The 22500-nt window shown below is 46.1% G+C and overlaps 2 protein-coding genes across 8 annotated transcripts in view; one reads left to right on the top strand and one right to left on the bottom strand.

Moving 5' to 3' along the window:
• The first annotated feature begins 1697 nt into the window (after positions 1–1697).
• Positions 1698–12920, top strand: LOC137433959 (heme transporter hrg1-A). Its single transcript, XM_068126481.2, has 3 exons — positions 1698–1943; positions 10209–10376; positions 11854–12920. The coding sequence occupies exons 1-3, from the start codon at positions 1808–1810 to the stop codon at positions 11988–11990; spliced, it is 441 nt and encodes a 146-aa protein (XP_067982582.1). The 5' UTR covers positions 1698–1807; the 3' UTR covers positions 11991–12920.
• Positions 12921–14344: 1424 nt separating this feature from the next.
• Positions 14345–22500, bottom strand: part of LOC137433960 (uncharacterized) — a 97064-nt gene continuing 88908 nt past the window's right edge. For all 7 annotated transcript variants that reach the window (XM_078785903.1, XM_078785902.1, XM_068126485.2 and 4 more), the window contains 2 exons: positions 21244–21364; positions 14345–18298 (listed from right to left, as the gene is read on the bottom strand). In XM_078785903.1, the coding sequence (XP_078642029.1) occupies positions 16882–18298; positions 21244–21364 (1538 nt within the window). In that variant the 3' untranslated portion in view covers positions 14345–16881. The remainder of the gene's footprint in view (positions 18299–21243; positions 21365–22500) is intronic.

Raw genomic sequence — 22500 nt, 5'->3', positions numbered from 1 at the left:
AATGGGTGCCAATGTTGTGTTTGTAAGATTGTGATAAGTGGGATAATTTAGACGGGTTAACTCTGTACTGTGCTGTGTCTCTTTCGCTTTGGTAACTAACACATCACACGAATTCCCCTATTGTTTTATGCCACACAAATAACTATCTTTTGCCCTGCTGTGCTACCTTGTGAATAAACCCTGATTGTTAAATGCACCAATACCTTTCCTTGCTCCGCTGTAGATAATTACCCCCAATACTTTTATATTTCCGATCTGCCTGTATATGTCATTTCTCTCATTGCTTTGGCGTAGCCCATACTAGTAGTTAGATGGGACGTTGCAGTTCCCACAAATTGGCTCCAGACAATATTCAGTGTGCACTAGCAGTTCCCATGGCTGCATCAGATGAAAACCTAAGATAAGATTGATGCACATCGAGAGCGCAAAACACGGCTAGAAAGCCACGTCATTTCCAGGTAAACGGTAATCAGACAGAGGACCCTGTAGGATGTGGTAGACTTATTGGCATTTGCAGTTTATTAGCAACCCACCGGATTGTGGAGTTATCAACGCATGGTGGCCTCAGGTCCGGTAGTTTGGGACGAATTGAGGTTCCCTCCTCGTAGTAAACCCCAAAACCCGGTTAGAAAGCCATGTCACCAGCAGGTAAACAGTAATTATACAGAGGACCCTGGGGGCATCTGGTAGTGAAGAGCAGGGCTCTTGCTTGACACGGACGAAGTGACAGGCAAGACACAAACTCGTCCGAGAAGATGTTTATTGTAAAAACCAACTCGGGAACTCTGAAAAGCCCGTTTATCGGGCTGCATATATATCAAAACCAGAAAGCACAACCGAAACCGAAAGCCACGCCTCTCAGGCGAGGCGCGCTTTGGTGGTCACGTGACCGACAGGTGCAAAGGATTATAACCGCACGCGCGGCACGCTTTGGTGGTCACGTGACCGGCCACTCCGGCGCCATGGTTTGCCCGCCGGTTACGTCACCGGCTGGAGCAAGGAGATTCTGTTGCTGGTCTCGCTTGGGGGACCCATGGGTCGCTACAGTAGACTATTTCAAAATTGGCATTCACGGTTGATTATACTCCGCTCGTCCCCTCAGATCTAGTCGTCCTGGAAGAACAGAGGCTCCCCCTCGTAGTGGGGAATATTGTCTGTCTGTGACAATATATATATACACACACACGGAAGTGGATACTTTGAGACCTGGGAGGGCTCCGTTCCACCTTCTGAAACCATAACCTCTGTCCATCTTCCGTTGAGTGGGAAATGACGGGAGAACAGGCATGACTAATGTTGATGCAAAATATTATTTCGCAAGTAGGATATTTGACCTTCTTTGTAGACAAATTAAACTTCCACACTCATTGCTTCATTGGTGTTCCACCATCTCACGTTGGGTGACCCTGTGGCCCCTGTACCCGGATCTGAATCAATATAAACCAAGATTGCGACGCAATTCACCTTTATAACGTCCATGAAATAATTGAAATTGAAATATTAACTTAAAGATGAACTTAAACACACTTTCCCAGTATCAATTTATTTATACAATATATAGCGGCCATGGCGGTATAAGTAGCACCAGTTTTGCTTATACGTTTACTTTTCACACCTGTGAAATGTAATCGGCCCTTGTTTAGTTATCACGATATACTCCTTTTATATTTTACAAACGGTCTTACAACGTAAATACTGAAATGAAGAAGGAAACATTGTGACCTGAGTTATAATTAATAGAATCGTGCTTGTATTGACACGGAAGTGAATTGCCAGGTAGCCTGGTGACGAGAGTAACAGAACAGGTATGGCGGTGAGCAGACGGTGCTTGAGGTTCCGTTTGGCGCTCTCTACCTTCGGTGCCGCTACGGGACTGTCGGTTTTTCTGGTGTGGAGCGTTCAGTTCCGCCAAGATTACACGGCCGCCGCCGGTGGACTGTCAGGTGACCGCTCGTATTGTCATTGTGATTCATCTGTTGTACACGTGAATGTCGCCGGTACCGTTTGGGTCAATTGTGCGAGACATGTTTTACCTGCTTGCCGACATGATCTGTGTATAGAAGAACGATTCGCATTGTTCTTCACTCCAGTGTTCACTCCATTCCATTGCGCTATTCATATACCGGGTGGTCCAGATGTCTTGTGACCCTAGTTAAATGTCTAAAACTTAATATGTTTGTAAATACCAATTGGTGTGTGATGTAATGTAGGTGTTGCGAGTAACGGGGAGGCGAGACACTCGTAGCTTGTTCAAAGCTCGTTTATTCCGACGGACTGAAACACGGACCGGAACTCATGTATCATTTATATAAAGCCCAACCCTCTTAAGGGGGCGTGGATCCAACCACCGAGCACACGCCACGCCCATACCATCAATAGCCCCACTGGTCCCGCGCCCGTGGATTGTGTTCCAATGGGGTAACCCCCACATGCGCCCCCCCCCCCCCCCCAGAATTCACGCGCACGGGCAATGTCAATGTCAGTTTTCGGGGGGCCTTAACCACCCGGCCGAAATGAATAAGAACCCGAGCAGGGAATGTTAGCGGCTTGGCGGTAGGCGGGCCAACCGGGGGCTTACCCGACGGGGTAAGGCCCCGCCGTGGGGGTTGAGCCAACCGAGGGGGCTGGTCGAGGTCCAAGTGAGCCGGCTTGAGGCGGTCCACCGAAGGTGGTCTGGTTTGCCGCCGATGTCGACCACGAAGGACTTGTCCCCGGCCTCCATAATGCGGAAAGGCCCATTGTAAGGTGGCCGAAGTGGCCCCCGGTGTGCGTCCTGGCGAACAAAGACGTACTCCGCTGCACGTAGATCCGGCGGGACGTGGGCCCAAGGCAAACCATGTTGAGATGTGGGCACTGGTGCAAACATCTTTGCATTCTCCTGGAGAACCGACCGCTGGCGGGCAGCGGACCAGGGGCTTGTGACGTCAGGCATGCTCTCCCCGGGAACCCGCAGCGGCTGGCCATAGACGAGCTCAGCGGATGAGGACTGGAGGTCTTCCTTAGGGGCTATCCTGAGGCCCAACATGACCCATGGCAGTCTGTCGGCCCAACTGTCATCCCGGAGGCTGGCCCTCAGAGCAGCTTTCATAGAGCAATGGAACATCTCACACAAACCATTAGCCTGGGGATGATATGCAGTGGTGCGATGGAGCTTTACCCCCAAGCCCCTGGGCTACAGCACCCCAGAGCTCTGAAGTGAACTGGGGGCCCCTGTCTGAAGAGATGTATGAGGGAGCGCCAAAACGGGCAACCCAAGTGCCGATGAACGCCCGGGCCACATCGGCGGACGTTGTAGATGTGAGCGGGATGGCCTCTGGCCACCTGGTGGTCCTATCGATCATCATGAGGAGGTGGGTGAATCCCCGCGAGGGGGGGGGGGGGGGGGTCCTACCAGGTCCACGTGAACATGGTCAAAGCGTCGCTCTGGCACTGGGAATGGCGCCAATGGGGCCTGGGTATGGCGATGCAGCTTCGAGCGTTGGCACTCGATGCAGGGGTTGGCCCAGCCGCGCACATTCTTCTTGAGCCCGTGCCAAACTAACTTCGCCGCCACCAACTTTTGTGACACCTTCCTGCCCGGGTGAGAAAGACCGTGGACGGCCTCGAACACCAGCCGCCTCCAGCTGGTGGGTATGACAGGGCGAGGCCGTCCCCAAGAGACGTCGCACAGTCGCGTGGTGCCCGTGTCCTCGAACGGCACCTCACAGTAGAAGCCCCGTGACCGCCGTCCTGCAGGCCTGGACATCCGGGTCGGAGATCTGATCGGCCGCCATGCGGGCGTAGTCGATGCCAAGGTGAACCGCGCCAGCTATGGATCGGGAGAGACAATCGGCGACCGTATTGTCCTTCCCAGTAACATGTTGGATGTCCGTCGTGAACTCGGAAACGAATGAGAGCCGGCGTTGTTGACCGGCAGACCACGGCTCCGAGACCTTGGCCATGGCAAAAACCAGGGGCTTGTGGTCCACGAACGCGGTGAAAGGGCGGGCTTCCAACAGGTAACGGAAGTGTCGGACGGCTAGGTAGAGGCCTAGGAGCTCACGATCGAAGGTACTGTACTTTCGTTCATTAGGGCGGAGCTGCCGGCTAAAAAAGGCAAGCGGCTGCCACGTCCCATTGACCCACTGCTCGTGCACGGCGCCAACCGCGTAGTCCGAAGCGTCCGTGGTGAGAGCAATCGGTTCATCGAGCGATGGATGTGCCAGCATGGTTGCACTGGCGAGGGCCAGTTTAGCGTCCGTGAAGGCCTTGGCCATCTCCTCGGTCCAATCAATGGCGCGTTTGGTAGGCTTGCCTTTGAGGGCCTCATAAAGGAGCCGCATCAGCTGGGCCGCCCGGGGCACGAAACGATGGTAAAAGTCCACCATGCCCCAAAACTCCTGCAAGGCCTTGACAGTGAGGGGGCGCGGAAAACCCTTCACATACTCCACTTTAGACGGCAGTGGGACGGCCCCGTCCTTCGTGATGCGGGGGCCGAGAAAGTCAATTGAGGCCACCCCGAACAAGCACTTGGCCGGGTTAATGATCAGGCTGAAGGAGCTGCGCTCCAACGCGAGTCGAAAGAATTGACGCGACCAAAGACGGAATTCGTCCGAGTTGCTTTATTGAAACAAAACAGCTCAGGTATTCTGAAAAGCCCGTTTATCGGGCAGCAATATATATACACATTTATGCCCGGGCGTTTGCCCGGGAAAACCGAGACCGGGCATGCCCGGGTGTCAAGGGCGAGTCCTGGAAAGGCGAGTCTGGACATGCCCGGGCGTCCTGGACGCGGCCTGGCAAGTCGAGGCTGGGCGTGCCCGAGCGCTCTGGGCGAGCCCTGGCAAGTCGAGGCTGGGCGTGCCCGGGCGCTCTGGGCGAGCCCTGGAAAGGCGAGAGCGGGCATGCCCTGGAAAGGCGAGAGCGGGCATGCCCGGGAAAGACGAGACCGGGCGTGCCCGGGAGGTTCGGGCGTGCCCGGGAACAGCGAGTCCGGGCATGCCCAGGAGAGGGGCGCGTCTGGGCCCGTCCAGACGAGCCCGGCATGGCGATCGCGCCCTGGCCGCGTCCTGGCAGGTGCAAGGCGATTGTGTACATTCAGCGGGAACCGCTACAAGGCCATGTTTACTGAGGCATTCAAAGAGCGCTCGGAGGTGAAGCATGTGCTCCAACCTGGAAGCGCTGGCGATGAGGATATCGTCCAGGTAGACGAACAGGAACGGCAAATCCCGCATCACGCTGTCCATCAGGCGCTGGAAAGCCTGGGCAGCATTCTTGAGCCCAAAAGGCATACGGAGGAATTCGAAAAGCCCAAACGGTGTAATCACCGTGGTCTTAGGAATGTCCTGCGGCCGGACGGGGACCTGGTGGTAACCACGAACGAGGTCCACTTTAGAAAAAAAAACTACCGGCCAAGCGGGCAGAAAAATCCTGGATGTGCGGGATTGGATAGCTGTCGGGGGTAGTGGCGTCGTTAAGGCGGCGATAATCCCTGCACGGGCGCCAACCGCCACCCGGCTTCGGCGCAATGTGGAGAGGCGAGGCCCACGGGCTGTCGGAACGTCGCACGATGCCAAGATGCTCCAACGTGTCGAACTCTGCCTTTGCGATAGCAAATTATTGTTATTGCGATAGTGAAATAGGCTATTTAGTTTTCCCAATTTCAGCTTTGGTCTCCAGTATTCTCAGGTTTGGACTCCCGCATAACATTCATGTTCGCATAACGTCCATTGTGACGACGTTCTCATTGTGACGATGTATGTGTTCACGGTTGTATTTGACGTGACGGTGTGAATGTAATTACCTTCGCAAAAGCGGAAGGTTATGTTTTGATCGCTGTGTATTTATTTGTATGTCTGTGTGTGTGTGTGTATGTTATGCGCATAACTCAAAAAGTATTCAACCGAATTGCATGAAATTTGGTGGGATGATTGGTTATTATACGGGACACATTTGATTAGATTTTGGGAGCAATCGGGTCAAAGGTCAAGGTCACGAAAAGGTCAAAATCGTATTTTTTTTTGTTCTGTTCCCTACACTCCCATGCCAAGTACAGAACAGTAGCTGCGGCGAAGGTATGCGCTCTACCGAGTGCCCGTTCTAGTTTTGTAATGTTTTTCGTTTCGTAATCCATTAATGAACGTTGAATGTTTAATGAACATTTAATGCCCTTCGATGTCCGGGGCCGCACGCGCGCTACACTGGACAGGCCAGTGTGTACCTTGCCCTTCGCCGTGAGGCTCAGGTAAACCGCTGAGCCCCATCCGTGATGGGGACTGCGGCTTGAGACAGTGTCCTTCATTAAAAGTATAATAAACGCTGTCTCCATCGATCTTGCCAAGGCCGTAACAGCCGTAACGTTTAATCTCTACATGAGAGAATTCCACATAGCTATTTGGGCAGTGAATACACTAACAGATCGCTGTCTCCATCGATCTTGCCAAGGTCGTAACAGCTATCGGCTCAAAATCCTTTTAACTGTTGATTTGGTACAGTTACACGTATCGGGAATTTGGTACACGTATCGGGAGTACATACGACAGTGATTGTGAACACGATTATAGATCACGATTCACGATCATAGTGTATTGATCACGATTTGAAACACAATGGAATAATATTTACAGATATGAACAGTGATGTGGCTTTTATTGAAATTCTAAAGATACTGTTTAGATTTTGATGATTTGCGTGTGATATGATTCAACGGATGTTTATATGAATCGTTTAAAATAAAATAAAAACCTTCAATTTCTGATATTTAGCCTTTTCATTTGAGCCTCCCAATTGAAGCCCTGCCCGTAGGGCGGGTACCGTTGCTTGTTAAATTAAATTTTTAAAAGATACATCTTCGGATGAAGCACTAGTGGTTTAGTTATGCTATTAGCCAATTGATTAAGAAAATATTGTGATATTCTTTTATTGATTTTAATTATACAATTAATCAATCAATTAGTGTACACCTCTCCCTCCCAATGCAGCCTCTATGAGCTGCACTGCGGTATTGCCGGGTGCCGGAGGCGCCCCGGCAATGCCGCGCTGTGGGATATTTAATTATTTGGCATGGGGGTGGTGTACTTTGAATGTGTCTGTACTTGTTGTAAATATTAACGATGTCCTTGGTTTTGGGTACAGTTAGTCTGTATGAGAACCAGGATTTTCTTTGCACAGGATGATTCAATGCCTTGTCCAATGAGACATGTCACGCAACATTCATTGCCTGCAGGTCCACTTGTGCAAATAAATGAGAAAAGGAAAAAGATGTTCGGGGTCACATGTCGTCTTGTCCGCCATGCACATTATAGTCGGAGGTTTCTGGGTTTCGATCCCCCGTGGGGGACTGAGGTTTCCTGGTTTTGATCCCCTGGGGGACTGAGGTTCCCTGGTTTCGACCCCCCCCCCCCCCCCCCCCGAGGGACTGAGGTTCCCTGGTATCGATCCCCCCAGGTGGACTGGGATTCCCTGGTTTCGATCCCCCCAGGGGGACTGAGGTTCCCTGGTTTCGATCCTCCCTGGGGGGACTGAGGTTCCCTGGTTTTGATCCCCCCCGGGGGACTGAAGTTCCCTGGTTTCGATCCCCCCCGGGGGACTGAGGTTCCCTGGTTTCGATCTCCCCCGGGGGACTGAGGTTCCCTGGTTTCGATCTCCCCCGGGGGACTGAGGTTCCCTGGTTTCGATCTCCCCCGGGGGACTGAGGTTCCCTGGTTTCGATCTCCCCCGGGGGACTGAGGTTCCCTGGTTTCGATCTCCCCCGGGGGACTGAGGTTCCCTGGTTTCGATCTCCCCCGGGGGACTGAGGTTCCCTGGTTTCGATCTCCCCCGGGGGACTGAGGTTCCCTGGTTTCGATCCCCCCCCCCAGGGGACTGAGGTTTGATTTTGATGATTGATTCTTTGCATCTGTCACTGCTAAACCCAATGATTTTCTGTGAATCCACTGCAACCCTCTCACTGGGCCAAGGTGCCTTATTTTTATACTTTTTTTTAAAGGTGCCTGTAGCTCGTGGGGAAAATGGCCTTGGTGGAATAGTCCCTCAGAAAGACTGTTGCAAGTCAGCAGATGTCAACATAATCTGGTATCCAAGGACAGGTCACCAGCCAGAGCCAGAGTGTAAAACCGAAGATACATGACATTGCTTACGCTGTCTACAGTATCACACAACACTGATTCGTGCTTTCACACTTACTTTTTCAGGAGGTTCATTTTGGAAGACATGCCTTTTGTTGTACTGTACTTCCTGTGAAATTGTCCCAGGATCAATCCTTTTTATTGTGCTTCACCTGTTGTGATTTATTGTACACCGCTCCTTTCCTTTGCCATCTCCAGGCACTGCACGACGTCGTCACCGGGCACCGAGGGGGCCCAGTGATGACGCGCTGAAAGGGAGTACTCAGTTTTCACTGTGGTTTCTTTCGTTTGAGATATCACCTGGACAAACAAGAAAACAGTCATCCTTTGAGCTAGGAAGCTGAAATTTCCACACAATAGTGAGCAAGTGGTTTGGCAAAAACGTTTTTTTTTGTTTTTTGATTAATCAATTACGTAATTGATTCGTTATTTAATTATTCAATGAATGACTTAATTTTTTTTATGTTAGATGCGGATGAAATGGTGGTGGTTTAGGTATTCTATTAGCCAATTGATAAATTATTTAATTATTTTATGATTATTTTCCTTATTATTTATTTATTTTCTTTCTCATCTGGGCAATATCTCAGGCACCTTTTGAGCTAGGAAGCTGATATTTGGACACGACAGTGACCAAATGATGTGGCTATAAAGGATATTTTTGATTTATTGATTAATCAATTAATTATTTAATTAATTTTCAAAACCTTACAACTTTGGATGAAGCACTGTTGGTTTAGGTTTGCTATTAGCCAATTAATTAAGAAAATATTGTATGATCATTATTTATTGATTTTAATTATGCAATGAATCAATCAATCAATTATTTTACACCTCTCGCTCCCAATACAGTCTCTATGAGCTGCATAGGTGACTGCGGCGCCCCTGCAATGCCGCGCTGGAGGATTATTTATTTATTTGGCATGGGGGTGGTGTGCTTGGAATGTATCTGTTCTTGTTTCTTTATTTGATTAAAAATATTTCTCGTATGAAATTCAGCTTTTTTGTTAGATTTCCATATTTGTTTTCAACCTTGTCTTACCTTTGCAAATTGGGTGCAAAAGCGCCTGTGGCTTCATGGGTTTTTCCGACTAACCTGTCAAGGATTACATGCACGTGGCCTCAGTGAGGTGGGCCTGAGATTTGGCGGACCCAAGTGGTAGGGGGGCGGGGGGGATTGAGATTTGGCGGACCTGAGTTGGAGGGGGGGTGTGGGAGGGTGCTGAGATTTGGCGGACCTAAGTGGTGGTAGGAGGGGGGGGGGGGGGCTTGAGATTTGGTGGATCCGAGTGGGAGAGGAGGGAGCTGAGATTTGGTGGATCCGAGGGGCGAGGGTGCTGAGATTTGGTGGGCCCGAGAAAGATGAGGACCTGTGGCGGTGACGCACACATGCACGTGCACATATAACACACACGCATTCGTACACTCATACACACGCACTAATACACACACACACACACTCATGCTATCACAGACTTCACAGAAACCCGTCTCACATCGTCACCTGTTCAACTCGATTTCAGACAATAGTTGTAAATAATAGCAAACCTGCATAACCTCAGCAGTAAAAGCGCTGCTTCAGAGCAAAGGTAATTCTAAAGTGTTCCTAAATTTGGCAGCCTTGGTATAGAAATTATGGGTGGAGTCGGGCAAACTGTCCGACCAATGGGGTCAACTCGGACACATGCACGGCTCCTTTTATGGTATAGACATGTAGATATGAACCTTGGGTCACATGAGCTAAGTGCTCAGATCAGAATGCCAAACAAGCTAACTTTCATGTGCATAAGTAATGCCTTGCCTGGCAAGCCATTATATTCCTCTTATTTTCATTTTCTACATGACTCTACTGACTTGGTGCTGCTATCTTCGCTTACCCCACCCACCTGGACATTTCCTGATATGAAAGGACAATGCGTTGCATGAATGTTCAGGTCTGTTGACACCGAGGTACGCTTTTTCCTGGCGGTCAAGTTATGCCTGGGCCAAATAAAAAAGGGTATTTGTAAGCTCTCCTCTGACCCCTCCCTCTGTTACCCCCTCTGCATTATAGTGAAATGTTTGGTTGGCGTAAAAATTAATTGCTGTCATATTGTTCTTTAGGCGTAATTGCTGCCTGGAATCTGGCCATACACCTCATGTACCTCAAAGACTATTGGCGTACCTGGCTGAAGGGCCTGCGTTTCTTCTTTGCCATTGGGATTGTTCTGCAGGTCCTTGGCGTCGTCAGCTTGTTCACCTTTGTTGGAATGGCCGTCTCAACCAAACAAGGTACAGGGCCTCCATTATTGTTTTTATTACTGTTCACACAGCAGACCTGGTCCACATCCCCATTATTACGTTAACCTTGTCTCATATGATCATTTATTTTGATTTGTCAAAGGAAGAACAAAGAATTACCTCTGAGGTGGCAGTGAAGTACAATTTGTGAATAATCTCGTGTCAAAATTGTTTAGGTCCCTCACTTTGTATTATAAGCAAAATGAAGAACGAGACTTCCTGTTTAAGTTGAGGCTCGTGTCGATATGTGTCGGAGGGCAAGTAGAGCAATGGATGAAATCAACAGGCCGTTCGAGGTATGCCAACCACATTGAGAAGAAAGAAGCTGACGTTGAGCGTCATGCCTTCTTCGGAGCAAAATAGCTGCTTATGCTCTGACGAAGGGTTAACAGCTAAAACTTTAGCTTCTTCCTTCCTACTGCAGTTGGCATAACACATTTGACGTCCTTGTGGATTTCCTCCTTTGTATTATAAGCATCTGTTTATCCACTTGTTACTTGCTATGGTGTGATATGGTGCAAACTTTCTGCATCGACCATTGTGGCACAAAGGAAGCACTCTTCCTCTCAACACAACATTTTCCTCAAGGCTCATATTTTATAACCATCTGAGCTCTGTCCAAAATGTCATCAGCAAATATCTGGTGGTTTGCTCAAGTCACTGGGTTATGTTCTCCATGTAAATCTCCTCGCCTGTTGCAGAGTAAGTACGAGGGACCTTGCTCAAGGCCGATTACCAAAACTCGGCCTTTACATATTCTCATTTTGTTTGTTCTTTGACGGTTTTGGCCAAATTATGGTGTACATTCTTATTGATTGAAACATTTCTCGTCTCTGTAAGCTATTTATCCACCTCAACACCAATTTCGCCCAAGGAGGAAACTCCCCTTGGGGGGCAAATTAAGTCGCTACAACCTCCCTTGTGTGACCCTTAGTCCTCCTGTCAAGTTTGGTTCACGTTGGATAAGTAACGACCAAATGTATTGTTGTCAGATAGACAGACATGCGCTTGTTCGAGAGACCTGTCTGGGGCTATACAACAACAAAAACACGCTACATTAGTTGTTTGTGTCTGTTGTTTGTGTCCTTTATAACATCCTTGAAAACAAAGTTTCTTGCTTGGAATGATTTTCAATTTTGTTTCTGTCTTTGCTTTGTCATTCCTCCAAAAGACAAAGTAAAATAATTCTCTCTTCTCTGTGCATGTGCGATCGGGATGAATTCAGATCCAAAGTACTGGTAAACAGGAGGTTTGTGTTCCGATGCATGTTCAACATAGAGTATAACATTCAATTGAAATCAAGTAGTTCTTCAATCGTGAACCGACGTTTGTCGACAGAAGGACAAAGTGAACCAATTGCTTAACCCGGCGTTTCTTTTTCTGTCTATTAAAACATGAAACTTGGTGGGAGGGTGATTCCGATTCTGAACAACTTCCTTTGACTTGTCCTTCCCTCTGTTTCCAACAGATATCTTGGACCCAAGGAGCCTGTATCTCTCTGCAGTGTGGTCCTTCATGATATGGAAATGGTCTTTCTTTCTCGCCTACTATTCCCATCAATACCGCCTTGAATTTGCCGATATTAGCATCCTCAGCGATTTTTAACATCGTGCACCAAAGCCGAGACACTGACAGCACATCTCAGATTATTATTGTTCGGCAACTGGGTGTTGCAAAGACATTGAATAGATGCCCCCAATATTCGTCAACCCGAGTTGTTATAATGATAAATCAACGATTTTCTTTCATTAAACCTTTTAAAATTTCATTTTGCTAAACTTTTTAAGCTCCTCTGCATCACCAGTATTATGAAACGTGTGGACACGCTTGAGGATGGGTTTTGTTTGTGTGGTCAGTCTTAAACCTAACTATCATCGTTCCAGCAGTTTTCATCTCTAACCTCATTCAATTGCCTCATTCACTCAATCATTTTTCTTTTTCTTCTCTATCCAGCTTACCTTTTAGATCCACTGTGCTGTATTACAAACTATTGTACGTGGCTCTCTCTGAGCACCAACTCCAGCGAATATCTTTCTTTGCACATTAGTAGTTATCAATATCAGATATTATGTACCAAACTTGAGTTTTTGCCGATAGTATTAATTGTTACGTTTACAAGGACCAAGACAAAAGTTGGATGTAAGTGTGTTGTGAAGATCCCCACACCGCCCGATTCTACCTGCCCTACCTTTTGCCGATGCTGCATAAACTGTACAAAACTCTACTGAAGAATGAGGTTCCATGTTCTTCTGCTGTTTCCACTTATATTTTGTTTCGTTCAGCATTGCCTTTTGTCAATTCTAAATTGGAGGCACACGGTGCGGTCATTTACTTGTATAAATGTACTCTGTGCAATATTTTGATTTTTGCCTATTTTTGAATATTGTTATTGGAGGTTAAATGTTACGTTCATCTTGATAAATTTTATTGTGCAATTATATTCAGTTATATAATATAAATCTACAAACTGCCTTGGCAGAGGCTCTGTTGAGCGATTCATAATTTACTAAAAATAAACGCATTTTGGCAAAACTGCCTCTGTTGTTCCCATAGCATTTTAAAACCATCATATTTCACCAGAAATTCAAAACAAAAGCACGACTCTTGATTGGATGATTTTGTATTCAATTCTGGCAATATTTTGCCATTGTATTACTAAAAAACGTTTTTGCTGAATTGATCTTTTTTTATCATTCATTTATTTCAAGAACTTCACTGATGGTTGTGTCTGAGGGAGACCATCTTGGTCACTTCATCAGTCCCTTTGCCTGCAATTATTTAAATCCACAAGAGCTCTGCATTGTAGTCTCATTTAAGGAACACTTAAACAATCGACATTGCCATCATGGAACAATATTTACCCTGCGCTTGTGAAGCAAAAAGTGGGGTTAAGCAATCATTTGTGTGCAAATGTGTGGCATATGTGTCTGCGTTTTTAAACTTAATTTTCTCAGCAAGATTGACACAATTTTGCACCGTTTGAGCACCTCCTCCTGGAGGTTTTTTTTTCTTCTGATAATTATGACGTCATAGGTCACGTGGTAAAAACGTTGCACCCCTATCTTATAGGGCAACAAAGAATATTAAAAGATAGTACCTTTACAGAATTTAGAAGGATATTGGTAAAAAAAAAAAATGGGCAAATCAGTGTAAGGAATACGGCATTTTCAAAATGACTGCCTCAATGCTTGGCGAATGTGCAGAACCCCCAGGAAATGCCAGCATTCATGGCAACAAAAAGTATATCGTCTGTGGTAGATATGGATTGCTACTTAAAATGGCTCAAAGCATCTGAAATAAGCTGAAAATACATGGTAAAGTACCTGAGAGAAAGGACTGTGCCTCTGCACAACGATAGACTTGGAGAACTTCAGCTCACTGAACGGGCAGCTGCTCGTACTGCAAACTCTCAACCATGTGGGGCAAGACCTCAAGGTCGGTAGATGATGCGTTCTACCCTAACCTTTGTGCTTAACACCGATGGGAAGGTAATATCTGGGACTTTTCAATGCACAGGGTATGTTTAAAATGAAGTTATAATTAATCATGTTTGGGAGGAGAGGGGGAGTGGGAGTTCTGTCGGCTGTTACAGATATAGACACTGTTTAGTTCCGGGCCCACAAGATAAATTAAAGATAAATTTGCCACTCTTTCGTCTCAATGCTGAAAACTGTTTGCAAGATGACTTGAATCGCAGATTTCACACGAGCAATGGCAGGTTCAAATGGCCCGTCGAGCCAATGCGAGTCGGTGTAAACACACACAGCGCATGCGCAAAAGGCCTCATTTAGCATTCATGTGTCATTTTAAAAGTCGTGTATTGAACATGGGAACGTATCAAGAGAAGTGATCAGAACAGAACCACAAGCATGCAATCTCTTCCTTTTTCTCAATGTACTCCAGCCCCACTAAATAATAAATGACACCAAACATGACCAACGAAGAAAAAAACCTCAAGATATTGTAAAACTGTTTAATTATATTCACAAATGTATAAAACCATTAAAAGTGCTGGAAAACATAATACAACAACCTTGCCAACGTTGGTGAGAGATTATCTGCACAACAAATAAATCTAAAAGCTCGTTATTGGAAACAGGATTTGGCAGGAGCTACATCTCAAACAAGCGTTTTCTGCCATTTGCAAACGACCGAGGGGTTTGCCTCAGCATTCCCAGCACGAATACGCCTAGAACCAAGCAAAAGGCACTTGAAAACCTTCAAACCGGAGGTCCACAGCATGTTGGAAAAGGTCGTAGTGGTTCAGGAAGACAATGGAACGTGCACTATAATCATTGCTCATTGTAAAGAGAATATACAGAAAATACTTAAAACATCTTCCTCCAGTTAATGTGGGTTGTGACAAATAACCTCCATGGGCTGGAGGTTGTTATTGGAGGCCTTGTTCCCACGAATGGAATAATTGCTCTGATGTGAAGCACACACAGACACGAAAACCTAAAAGGACATGTTTCATGTTACAATACTCGTCATGCCTACACAATTACAACCAATCATGAGTAACAAACATGATTGGAGCCATCAGAAAACGTACAAGGGGCATTCAAAAAGTCATAAGAACGAGATACTCGCAATATTTCAAGACCCGCCAACATTACTTTTCAATTATGGCGTCGCACTGATTTCACTGCCCTTTTTTTTTTTTCCCCCCCTTCATACCGTCTACATCAGTAAAATAGTAGTTTTCAAATTGCTCTTTCAGTCATATCTCGGTTGGCAAAATTGAGGCTTCAAATGTCAAAACACAAGTCACCATGGAGCAGGTCTATATGTGGATGTTCCAAATGTTGAAAGCCATAGTCCATACAGCATTGGCCTTGTGCATGTTGAGAAGGATGAGAACATCTTTGGTCGACATCCCTCGGCATTGCTCCTTGATGGTCTGCTGTAATTATCTCCGCCGCCACCGAAAGTGAACTGAGGTTATGTATTCACCCGTTTATCTGTTTATGAACACAATATCTCAAAGTTATGGATGGATTCGGACGAAACATGGTGGACAGGTTTGATGTCTGACAAGGACAAATTGGTTAGATTTTGATGAAGATCTGCATCTGGATACTGGAATTTTAAAAAGTGATTCTTCACAATCAAGAGATCGGGCCAAACGATACATAGCACGATATCTCAAAAAGTTGTGCACGGATTATGACAAAACTTGGTGGATGATTTGGGTAGGTGACAAGAACAAGCCGATTAGATTTTGGTTCAGGTACAGATGCAGATCCGGCCTATCAGTGGGATACAAAACAAACTGTTCCGCCTGGTGGAGATATGAGCTCTAGTTTTAGCATGAGACTGGCCTAATCGGCTGTGATTGTAACTTTGTCAGGCATGTAATCAACATCACGATCCCGTTAGCATCCATGAAAAATATAGGCCAGCTGAGAGAATGCAAAATTTATTGGGTGGCGGTGATCCCTTGTACTCCTATCGCATGGATTCCAATCTGGTTTTGGGATCCCAGTGGTGAAGCCACGTTTTGTCATCAGTTAGTGGTAGAGCAATAACGTTGAATGGATCTGCATTAGTGTTGTAGAAGCTCACAACAAGATTCTATCCGTTACTGTCGATCTTGAGTGCGGTGGTGCCAGGGGCCCATACCGTTTAGACCTCGGACACGACCAATTGTTCATAGACGATGGTGAACACACTGCCTTGAGAAAATTCAAGTTACGGGGATATTTCGGCGACCTTAAAGTGGCAATCTGGCATGATTAATGTTTTTTTAATCAACCTGTGTAACAGTTTGTGGGTCCATCACATTTGTCAGCCATCTTGATCAGGGGTCATCTTCAAGCGATGCATCTACAGCTAAAGCAGCAGCCCATTTGTCTCCTTCAAAATATAAGAGCAATGTCTGGTGAAGGTGCACCAACAGGCATTTGCAGATTTCTTTGGAGCTGGCACCTTCTTTGCATAAAATATTGATGGCAACACAATGCTTAATTTTAGTAAGATCCATAATTGTACAACGAAGGGAACTTCTGGATTATACTCCGAAACAAGCAAGGTGAGATATAGGAAACTATGGCATATAACAAGCGTAGATACAAGTTTATAATGAACAAAAATGACAGCTCGAGGGGGTGCCACTGGATAACCCGTTCCTTGAACTTTTGAAACGCCCCTCGTAATTAACGGTCCCCTACCCCCTACCCCCCAATCACCCTTCCCTCCAACACTGGTGTATTATCACATGCACACCATCTGCATAGTGAGAACCTCAAGTCTAGCAACTAACTATCTACCTTAATACACAAAACCTAGAAGTTCTAAGTAATATAAAACAGACTTGCTGCATAGGACAAGCTAACAATACAAATATTGCTACGAGGTATTCACCATTAAAAACTTAGTTGAGGATTGACTTGCAACCCAAAACTACGCGAGCACCAAATAACAGCCGACATGCTTTACTGAACAGGACCCTCCTGAGGCTGTGTTACAGTGGTTGGCCCAGCTGACCTACTCCTCAATTCATGTTAAATACGATAAGTGGTCTTTCTTCGCGCTTCTGCCACGGGCTCTTCTTCACCTCACCGGGCTCAACTTCCAAATGTCCCAACCTCTGCTTAATGGCACTGTCATTGGGTTGGCTTCTTTGCCCCATCTCAGTCCCTTCTTCAGGCGTTTTGTTGTCATGGCTGTCAGATTCATTTGTGCTGTACCGGTGACAGTTATTGGGCCGATTGTGAAACCCATTACTACGCTCTCCATCCACATTAGGTTCAAAGTTTCCATGATGGCTACTGCTCTTGCTCGCTTGCGATAGTGAGCTTGGTTCAGACCGTGATGTTTCGTTTTCTGTGTCTTCCTCATCTTCATCCTCATTGCCCTTCTCAATTTGTGCTTTTTTCATGGAAATATCACAGGTATCAGGACTACCTACACTGGTTGTACTGCTAGCTGCACCTTCAGGGCTCTTACTGATTACGCCACTGCTTTCACGCACCAGTTGAGTGTAGAGTACACCACCACCTCCCAAGTTCTTTTTCGTTTCCTCATATTCCAGCTCTTCTTCTTCTTGTTCCACTGGAGCTCCCCAGCGATCTCCCCATGGGCATGAATGACCACGCCACATGACATTTCCACCTGACCCAGCACCATCAACCATCCCTCTCATTTCAACATCAGGCTGCAAATCGACGCATGAGTGACGGACAATATTACGTTCTGCCAGTGAGATGAACCATGCCTGGGGTGACTGTTCTCCGAGGCCTGATACTTCGGATCCAGTAACCCCATTTTGTGCCAATATCAAGGGCAGTGATGCTTCTGAACTATTGCCTTGTAGATTATGATTTCCAGCACCATCAGCCCCAGGGTGCTGCTGCTGGATAATACCTGGTCCTATCTCACCTATACCATTTGGTCCAGAAAGTGACAAAAGCCCTGGTAAGTGCATGTACTGCGAAGGTATGAACAAAGCTTGTTGTGACCTGGTATCAGCTATCCGCTCAGCAGAGATGTAACGAGGAAGCTGTGCATCTGACGGTGTCGCCAGTGCATCCATAGACAAAGACGTCATCCCTGATGCCGGGCCACTGAGTGAAGACTGGCTGTGACTAATGGGCATTCGATGCAATGTGGTGCCATCGTTATGCAGCACACCACAGGATGGTGGACAGCATGGTGCTTTTTCAGAAGCACAAGGCAAGCTGCAACGTTCTGGCTTGACCAAGCTATCCTGCGATCCTCTTGCACTGGAGAGGCCAGTTTGGACAGCGGTGCAATCAGGGTGGGTACCTCTGGAGAGCAAATGGTCAGTTGTAGCATTGTGCAGGAGGTTGATGTGAGATATGGATGTGGCCTTGTCACTCATACCGTTATGCAGCGCAATTGACCCAACAATCTTGGCCCGTTTCTTGCGTCGTTTTAACCACCATTGCCTACAAACACAGAATAACAAAGAGGGTTCTTACTTTTTTCACATCAATAAAAATGACATCAAGCTAACAAAATATACATCAAGCTAACATCACAGTATGTGTTCAAAAAATGATGAATTCCAACAATTTATGCAATGCTAAACAATAAACATAAATCTACTGATAAGTAAATGTGAAAAGAATACCCGAATTAAGGCTCCCTCTATAGCAGGGGTTCTTAACCATTTTCCCTGTCAAGACCCCCAACGGATTGCCCACGATGTCCCCGTAACCCCCTTCGCCAGACGGTTGACTGACCAAGGCGCACTGAAGGTGCACATAACCCTAACCCTAACCCTAACCCTAACAGGATCGCAGGATCGCAGTGCACATAGCTAGGGGGGACTGGGGGCATGTCCCCCTATAATTTTTTTGATTTCTCGGTGCTCTGTGGTGCATTCTGAGGGGTGTTTTTACTTTAATTGCCTATTTTTTTGGATGAAAATTGGTGACTTATTACCCAGAAAATGGGCCAAGTTCGGGGATCCGTGCCTTATTACCAGTCCCATTAGTTTCCAGTGTGACTTCAAAATATCTCAATAGCTTAGTTTTACATATGGATAATTAGGAACAGAACAGGAAAGAAAATCATTAGGATTTCATCCCTATTTATTTCTTTGCTTGTTAACAAAGAAACAAACTAAACTAAACTAAAACATGCAAGTTTTATGCAAGCCGTTTTACTAATCTAGTGAGATTGTTGCTGCTGTTTTCGTGCAATCAGAATATGGAATCGGGGCACAAACAACGCCACTCGCACATCATCGGACACATTAAGTCGATTTCTCCACTTTTATTTCAGGTTCAATAATGCAGAGAAACCTGTTTCACAGAGATACGTAGTTGTGAAGGGAACCAACACATTCATTGCCCTCTTCGCCAAGCTAGGGTAAGCTGCTATCTGCTCACACCAAAACTGCTTAAAATCCAGCCCAGCCTTTCCGAAATCGGCTTTCTTTTTTTGATCTTCTTGGAACTCGATCAAATCATCCTTCACTAAATCGTTGTCACTCATCATAGAAATAACAAACGAGAAAGGGTTCTGGATCCAAATGGATTCTGTGTTAAAATCATCAATATCTGAGAAGTAACCCTTAAAATTGGTACTTAGGACTTTCAAATGGTCCTTGACTTCTTGAAGTATTTCTCCAGGCAATGCCTTTTCATCTTCTCCATCAAGAAGGATATCGCGGGGATTTGTTTTGAAATATATATATTCATATTTAAATATATATTTATTATATATTTAAAGTTGATATTTCATTGAATTTATTACAATTTGTTATTATAATTTATTATGAGTCCCATACCCCCAGATTTTGGTCCCCATACCCCCAAGGGGTATGGATACACCAGGTTAAGAACCCCAGCTCTATAGAATAGGGATGCCTGGTGTTGGCTTAACAGTTAAGGTGGCTGGCTTAAGATCTTATGATATTGAGTTTGAGCCCTGGTCGTGCCGTTGATGTAACACCAGGTGGGTTGGACTGTCATCCTTCCAAGCTCGGCAAAATGAGTACCAGCTTACTGGTGTAATAAGCCATTCAAGTATCCTGCGTCGGAGTTGCGACCCGCCCAGGATTATACTCAGCCAATGAAACTGCCTCGGCGGCTCCTATGTACCTCAAGGCATGAAAGGAATGGTTATTATAGCATAAGGGAAGACATACACATGTTGTAGGGTTTGTTTATACAATTAGGGCCCCCAATTTTTAATGGAACCTCAAGAGTTTCTCACACCACCATTTAGGGGTTTTATTCTGCCAATGTCCAAGCTGTATCTCAGATTGGCTAGAACCTTTGGAATGAAATTCTGCATCAATAATGGGAATGCAAAGCATGCGAGGTTGACCTATTTTTTACCTTGACCTAATTATAGACATAATTTTAACCATAACCACGACAATGGTTGACCTGATCAAAACAAAATTTCCCTCTCTAGATAGCCTAGGCCCGAGAGCAAGGCACATTTACACTTGGTTTAAATTATACCCCTCCGAGTTAAAGGTCAAGGTCATATGGCGGTCAGAAAATAATATGACTATCATTGGATCGTGGGTACCATGGGAGGCTTACCCTTGGCGATCGCCATGTGATCACAGATATCTGGTTTCAAGTTTGTCAGTGTGACGTCACAAGAATATGCCATCTAACAGCACAAGTTGAGGTTATCAATAATTGCTGGCAAAACTGACAATGACAGCTCGACCAAAAAAATGCTGGCAAAACTGATTGGAAATTCGCTAATTGTGGGAAGTTAAGCATGTGTCTTAAAAATATAGTTGTCTAAAATACTGGAAGTAAAAATAATTGCCCTCATGTCCTTTTTATTACAATGGTATTGTCTGTAAATAGTCGCTTTCGTAATGGTATTTTATCAAATATTTGTGGTACATTTGCAGCCAATATCATATCCATCAATTGTAAGATATCCACAGCGAAAAGTTCTGCATATCTCTGTTTCTAAGAAAACATTCAGAGTTCCTCAGGAATTATTGAGCTGGTTTGTGTGTACTTACCAAATGTATTATGTCATGTTGTGCTTTAAACCTTGAACAGGGAAGTTCAGTCATGAATCCTCGGGATATAACAAGCTAACTTTGCCCATTTTCCAATGTCATCCCAATTTTGTCACATAATCATGTGAATGTCACAATGCCATCATTCTATTTACCTTGCATCCAAAAATGGATAGGCTGCTTGGCATACAAAGGATTGTACAATGATTCCATTTTCATATAAAATGCAGGCCTGTGCAACTATGGTGTGTTCTGGCTTTTTCATGCTTGTATCACAGTAAGCACCTCATCGTGAGATGATCTGCATGTGGAACTGCAGCATTGCATATAAGCAAATCAGTGGCGATGAATTTACGAAAAGGAGGCCCAAGGGTGCCGCAAAACAACCTGCATAATGAGATGAGAAGGCAAGCTGCGATGAGGAGCAAAAGCCCAGTGCCGACCAGGATTGCAAGCAGCAGGACACCGTGTAGCTCTGTTAGTCCTTCCATTGTATGCGTCGTCATGCCTAATGTGCACACATGCGCAGGAAGCCTCAATAACCCTGCTTATGACTGCACCAAGCATTTTGTGGTGCAACCAACAATCACATGACATCATGGATTTACAAATCAAAGTACAGCAAAGCAACAAATACTGCCCGTTATCAAATCCAGTGCTTTGACATAATAGTGAATGAAGCACCACATGTGTACGTATGTGTGTATATATGTTGTTGCGGTTTTGAGAAACACTAAAAGGTAATGGCAACCACCATACAGGTCCTTTAGAACAGTTATTTCATAGCAGACCATTATCTTAGTCCCTTCCCCTTATTTTGGGTTATGGGGAAAGGAAAGATAGGTCCTCCACTTATAAGGGATAAGCTACCAGGCATTGCACCAGGCTCCCAGGGAAACTATGGTGTCCAGGTTCAGAAACCCACCAATCAGGGTGAAAGGGGCAGAGTTACGGGCTCCACCAATCAGGAGCCAGGAGACCTCCAAGATTCCCCCCCCCCCCTCCCTTCCCCTTTGAGGGTGAACAAAGGATTTTGGAACACGTTTTTGCATTCTCTTGGTTAGTGGCTGGCATCACAGGTGGTCACTGTTTTTGCATGCTCTTGGCCCGTGCTCTTGGTCACAGGCGGTCGCAGTTGTGCTGGCTCTTGGACATTGTGGACACTTTGCCCTCTGCCCGGTCTCTCACGCCCCACTGAGTACGTGGACATTAGTGCTGATGGCTTGTCTCCCTCTCGCAGGCCTCCACGCCGGCATTGCTACACTCTGGGCCTGTCTCTTTGTCGGCTCTGGGCCTGTCTGACTTTGCTGGATTGTTGGCCTTGCATGTGTGCTCTTCTCTTGGCCCGGGTCACTCTGCCGTGCTGACGATCGACCTCACTCTGCCGGTCCGGATTGGGATCGTCGTTTCCTGCTTGTGCTTCTCGGTGGCGACGGCGGGACGGTTGGTGCCGCGAGGAGAGGAATTTGGGAGTACGTAGCCTTTGTGCTGGCAGGTTCCTTCGTTGTCCGTTACCCTCCCCTCCCCCGTGAGAGCGTGCTGGGTGCCCATGTGATGTATATCCGTAGTAATCGTAATAAGGCGTAGAAATAAGCTAAGTTTCTGCTTCTCGTCCCATGTTCTTTGTTATTAAAATAATCACAT

Source organism: Myxine glutinosa, chromosome 10 (genome assembly GCF_964187855.1).
Source record: "Myxine glutinosa chromosome 10, kmMyxGlut1.1, whole genome shotgun sequence".
Lineage (NCBI taxonomy): Eukaryota > Metazoa > Chordata > Myxini > Myxiniformes > Myxinidae > Myxine > Myxine glutinosa.
Note: the sequence above shows the minus strand (reverse complement) of the source record. Positions and strands in the feature narration are given on the sequence as shown.

Bases quoted from the DNA above. Each gene is read 5' to 3' on its own strand.
- LOC137433959 (XM_068126481.2), top strand. From the start codon at position 1,808: ATGGCGGTGAGCAGACGGTGCTTGAGGTTCCGTTTGGCGCTCTCTACC. The intron at 1,944-10,208 runs GTGACCGCTCGT...ATTGTTCTTTAG, and splicing joins CGCCGCCGGTGGACTGTCAG to GCGTAATTGCTGCCTGGAAT. The intron at 10,377-11,853 runs GTACAGGGCCTC...TGTTTCCAACAG, and splicing joins GGCCGTCTCAACCAAACAAG to ATATCTTGGACCCAAGGAGC.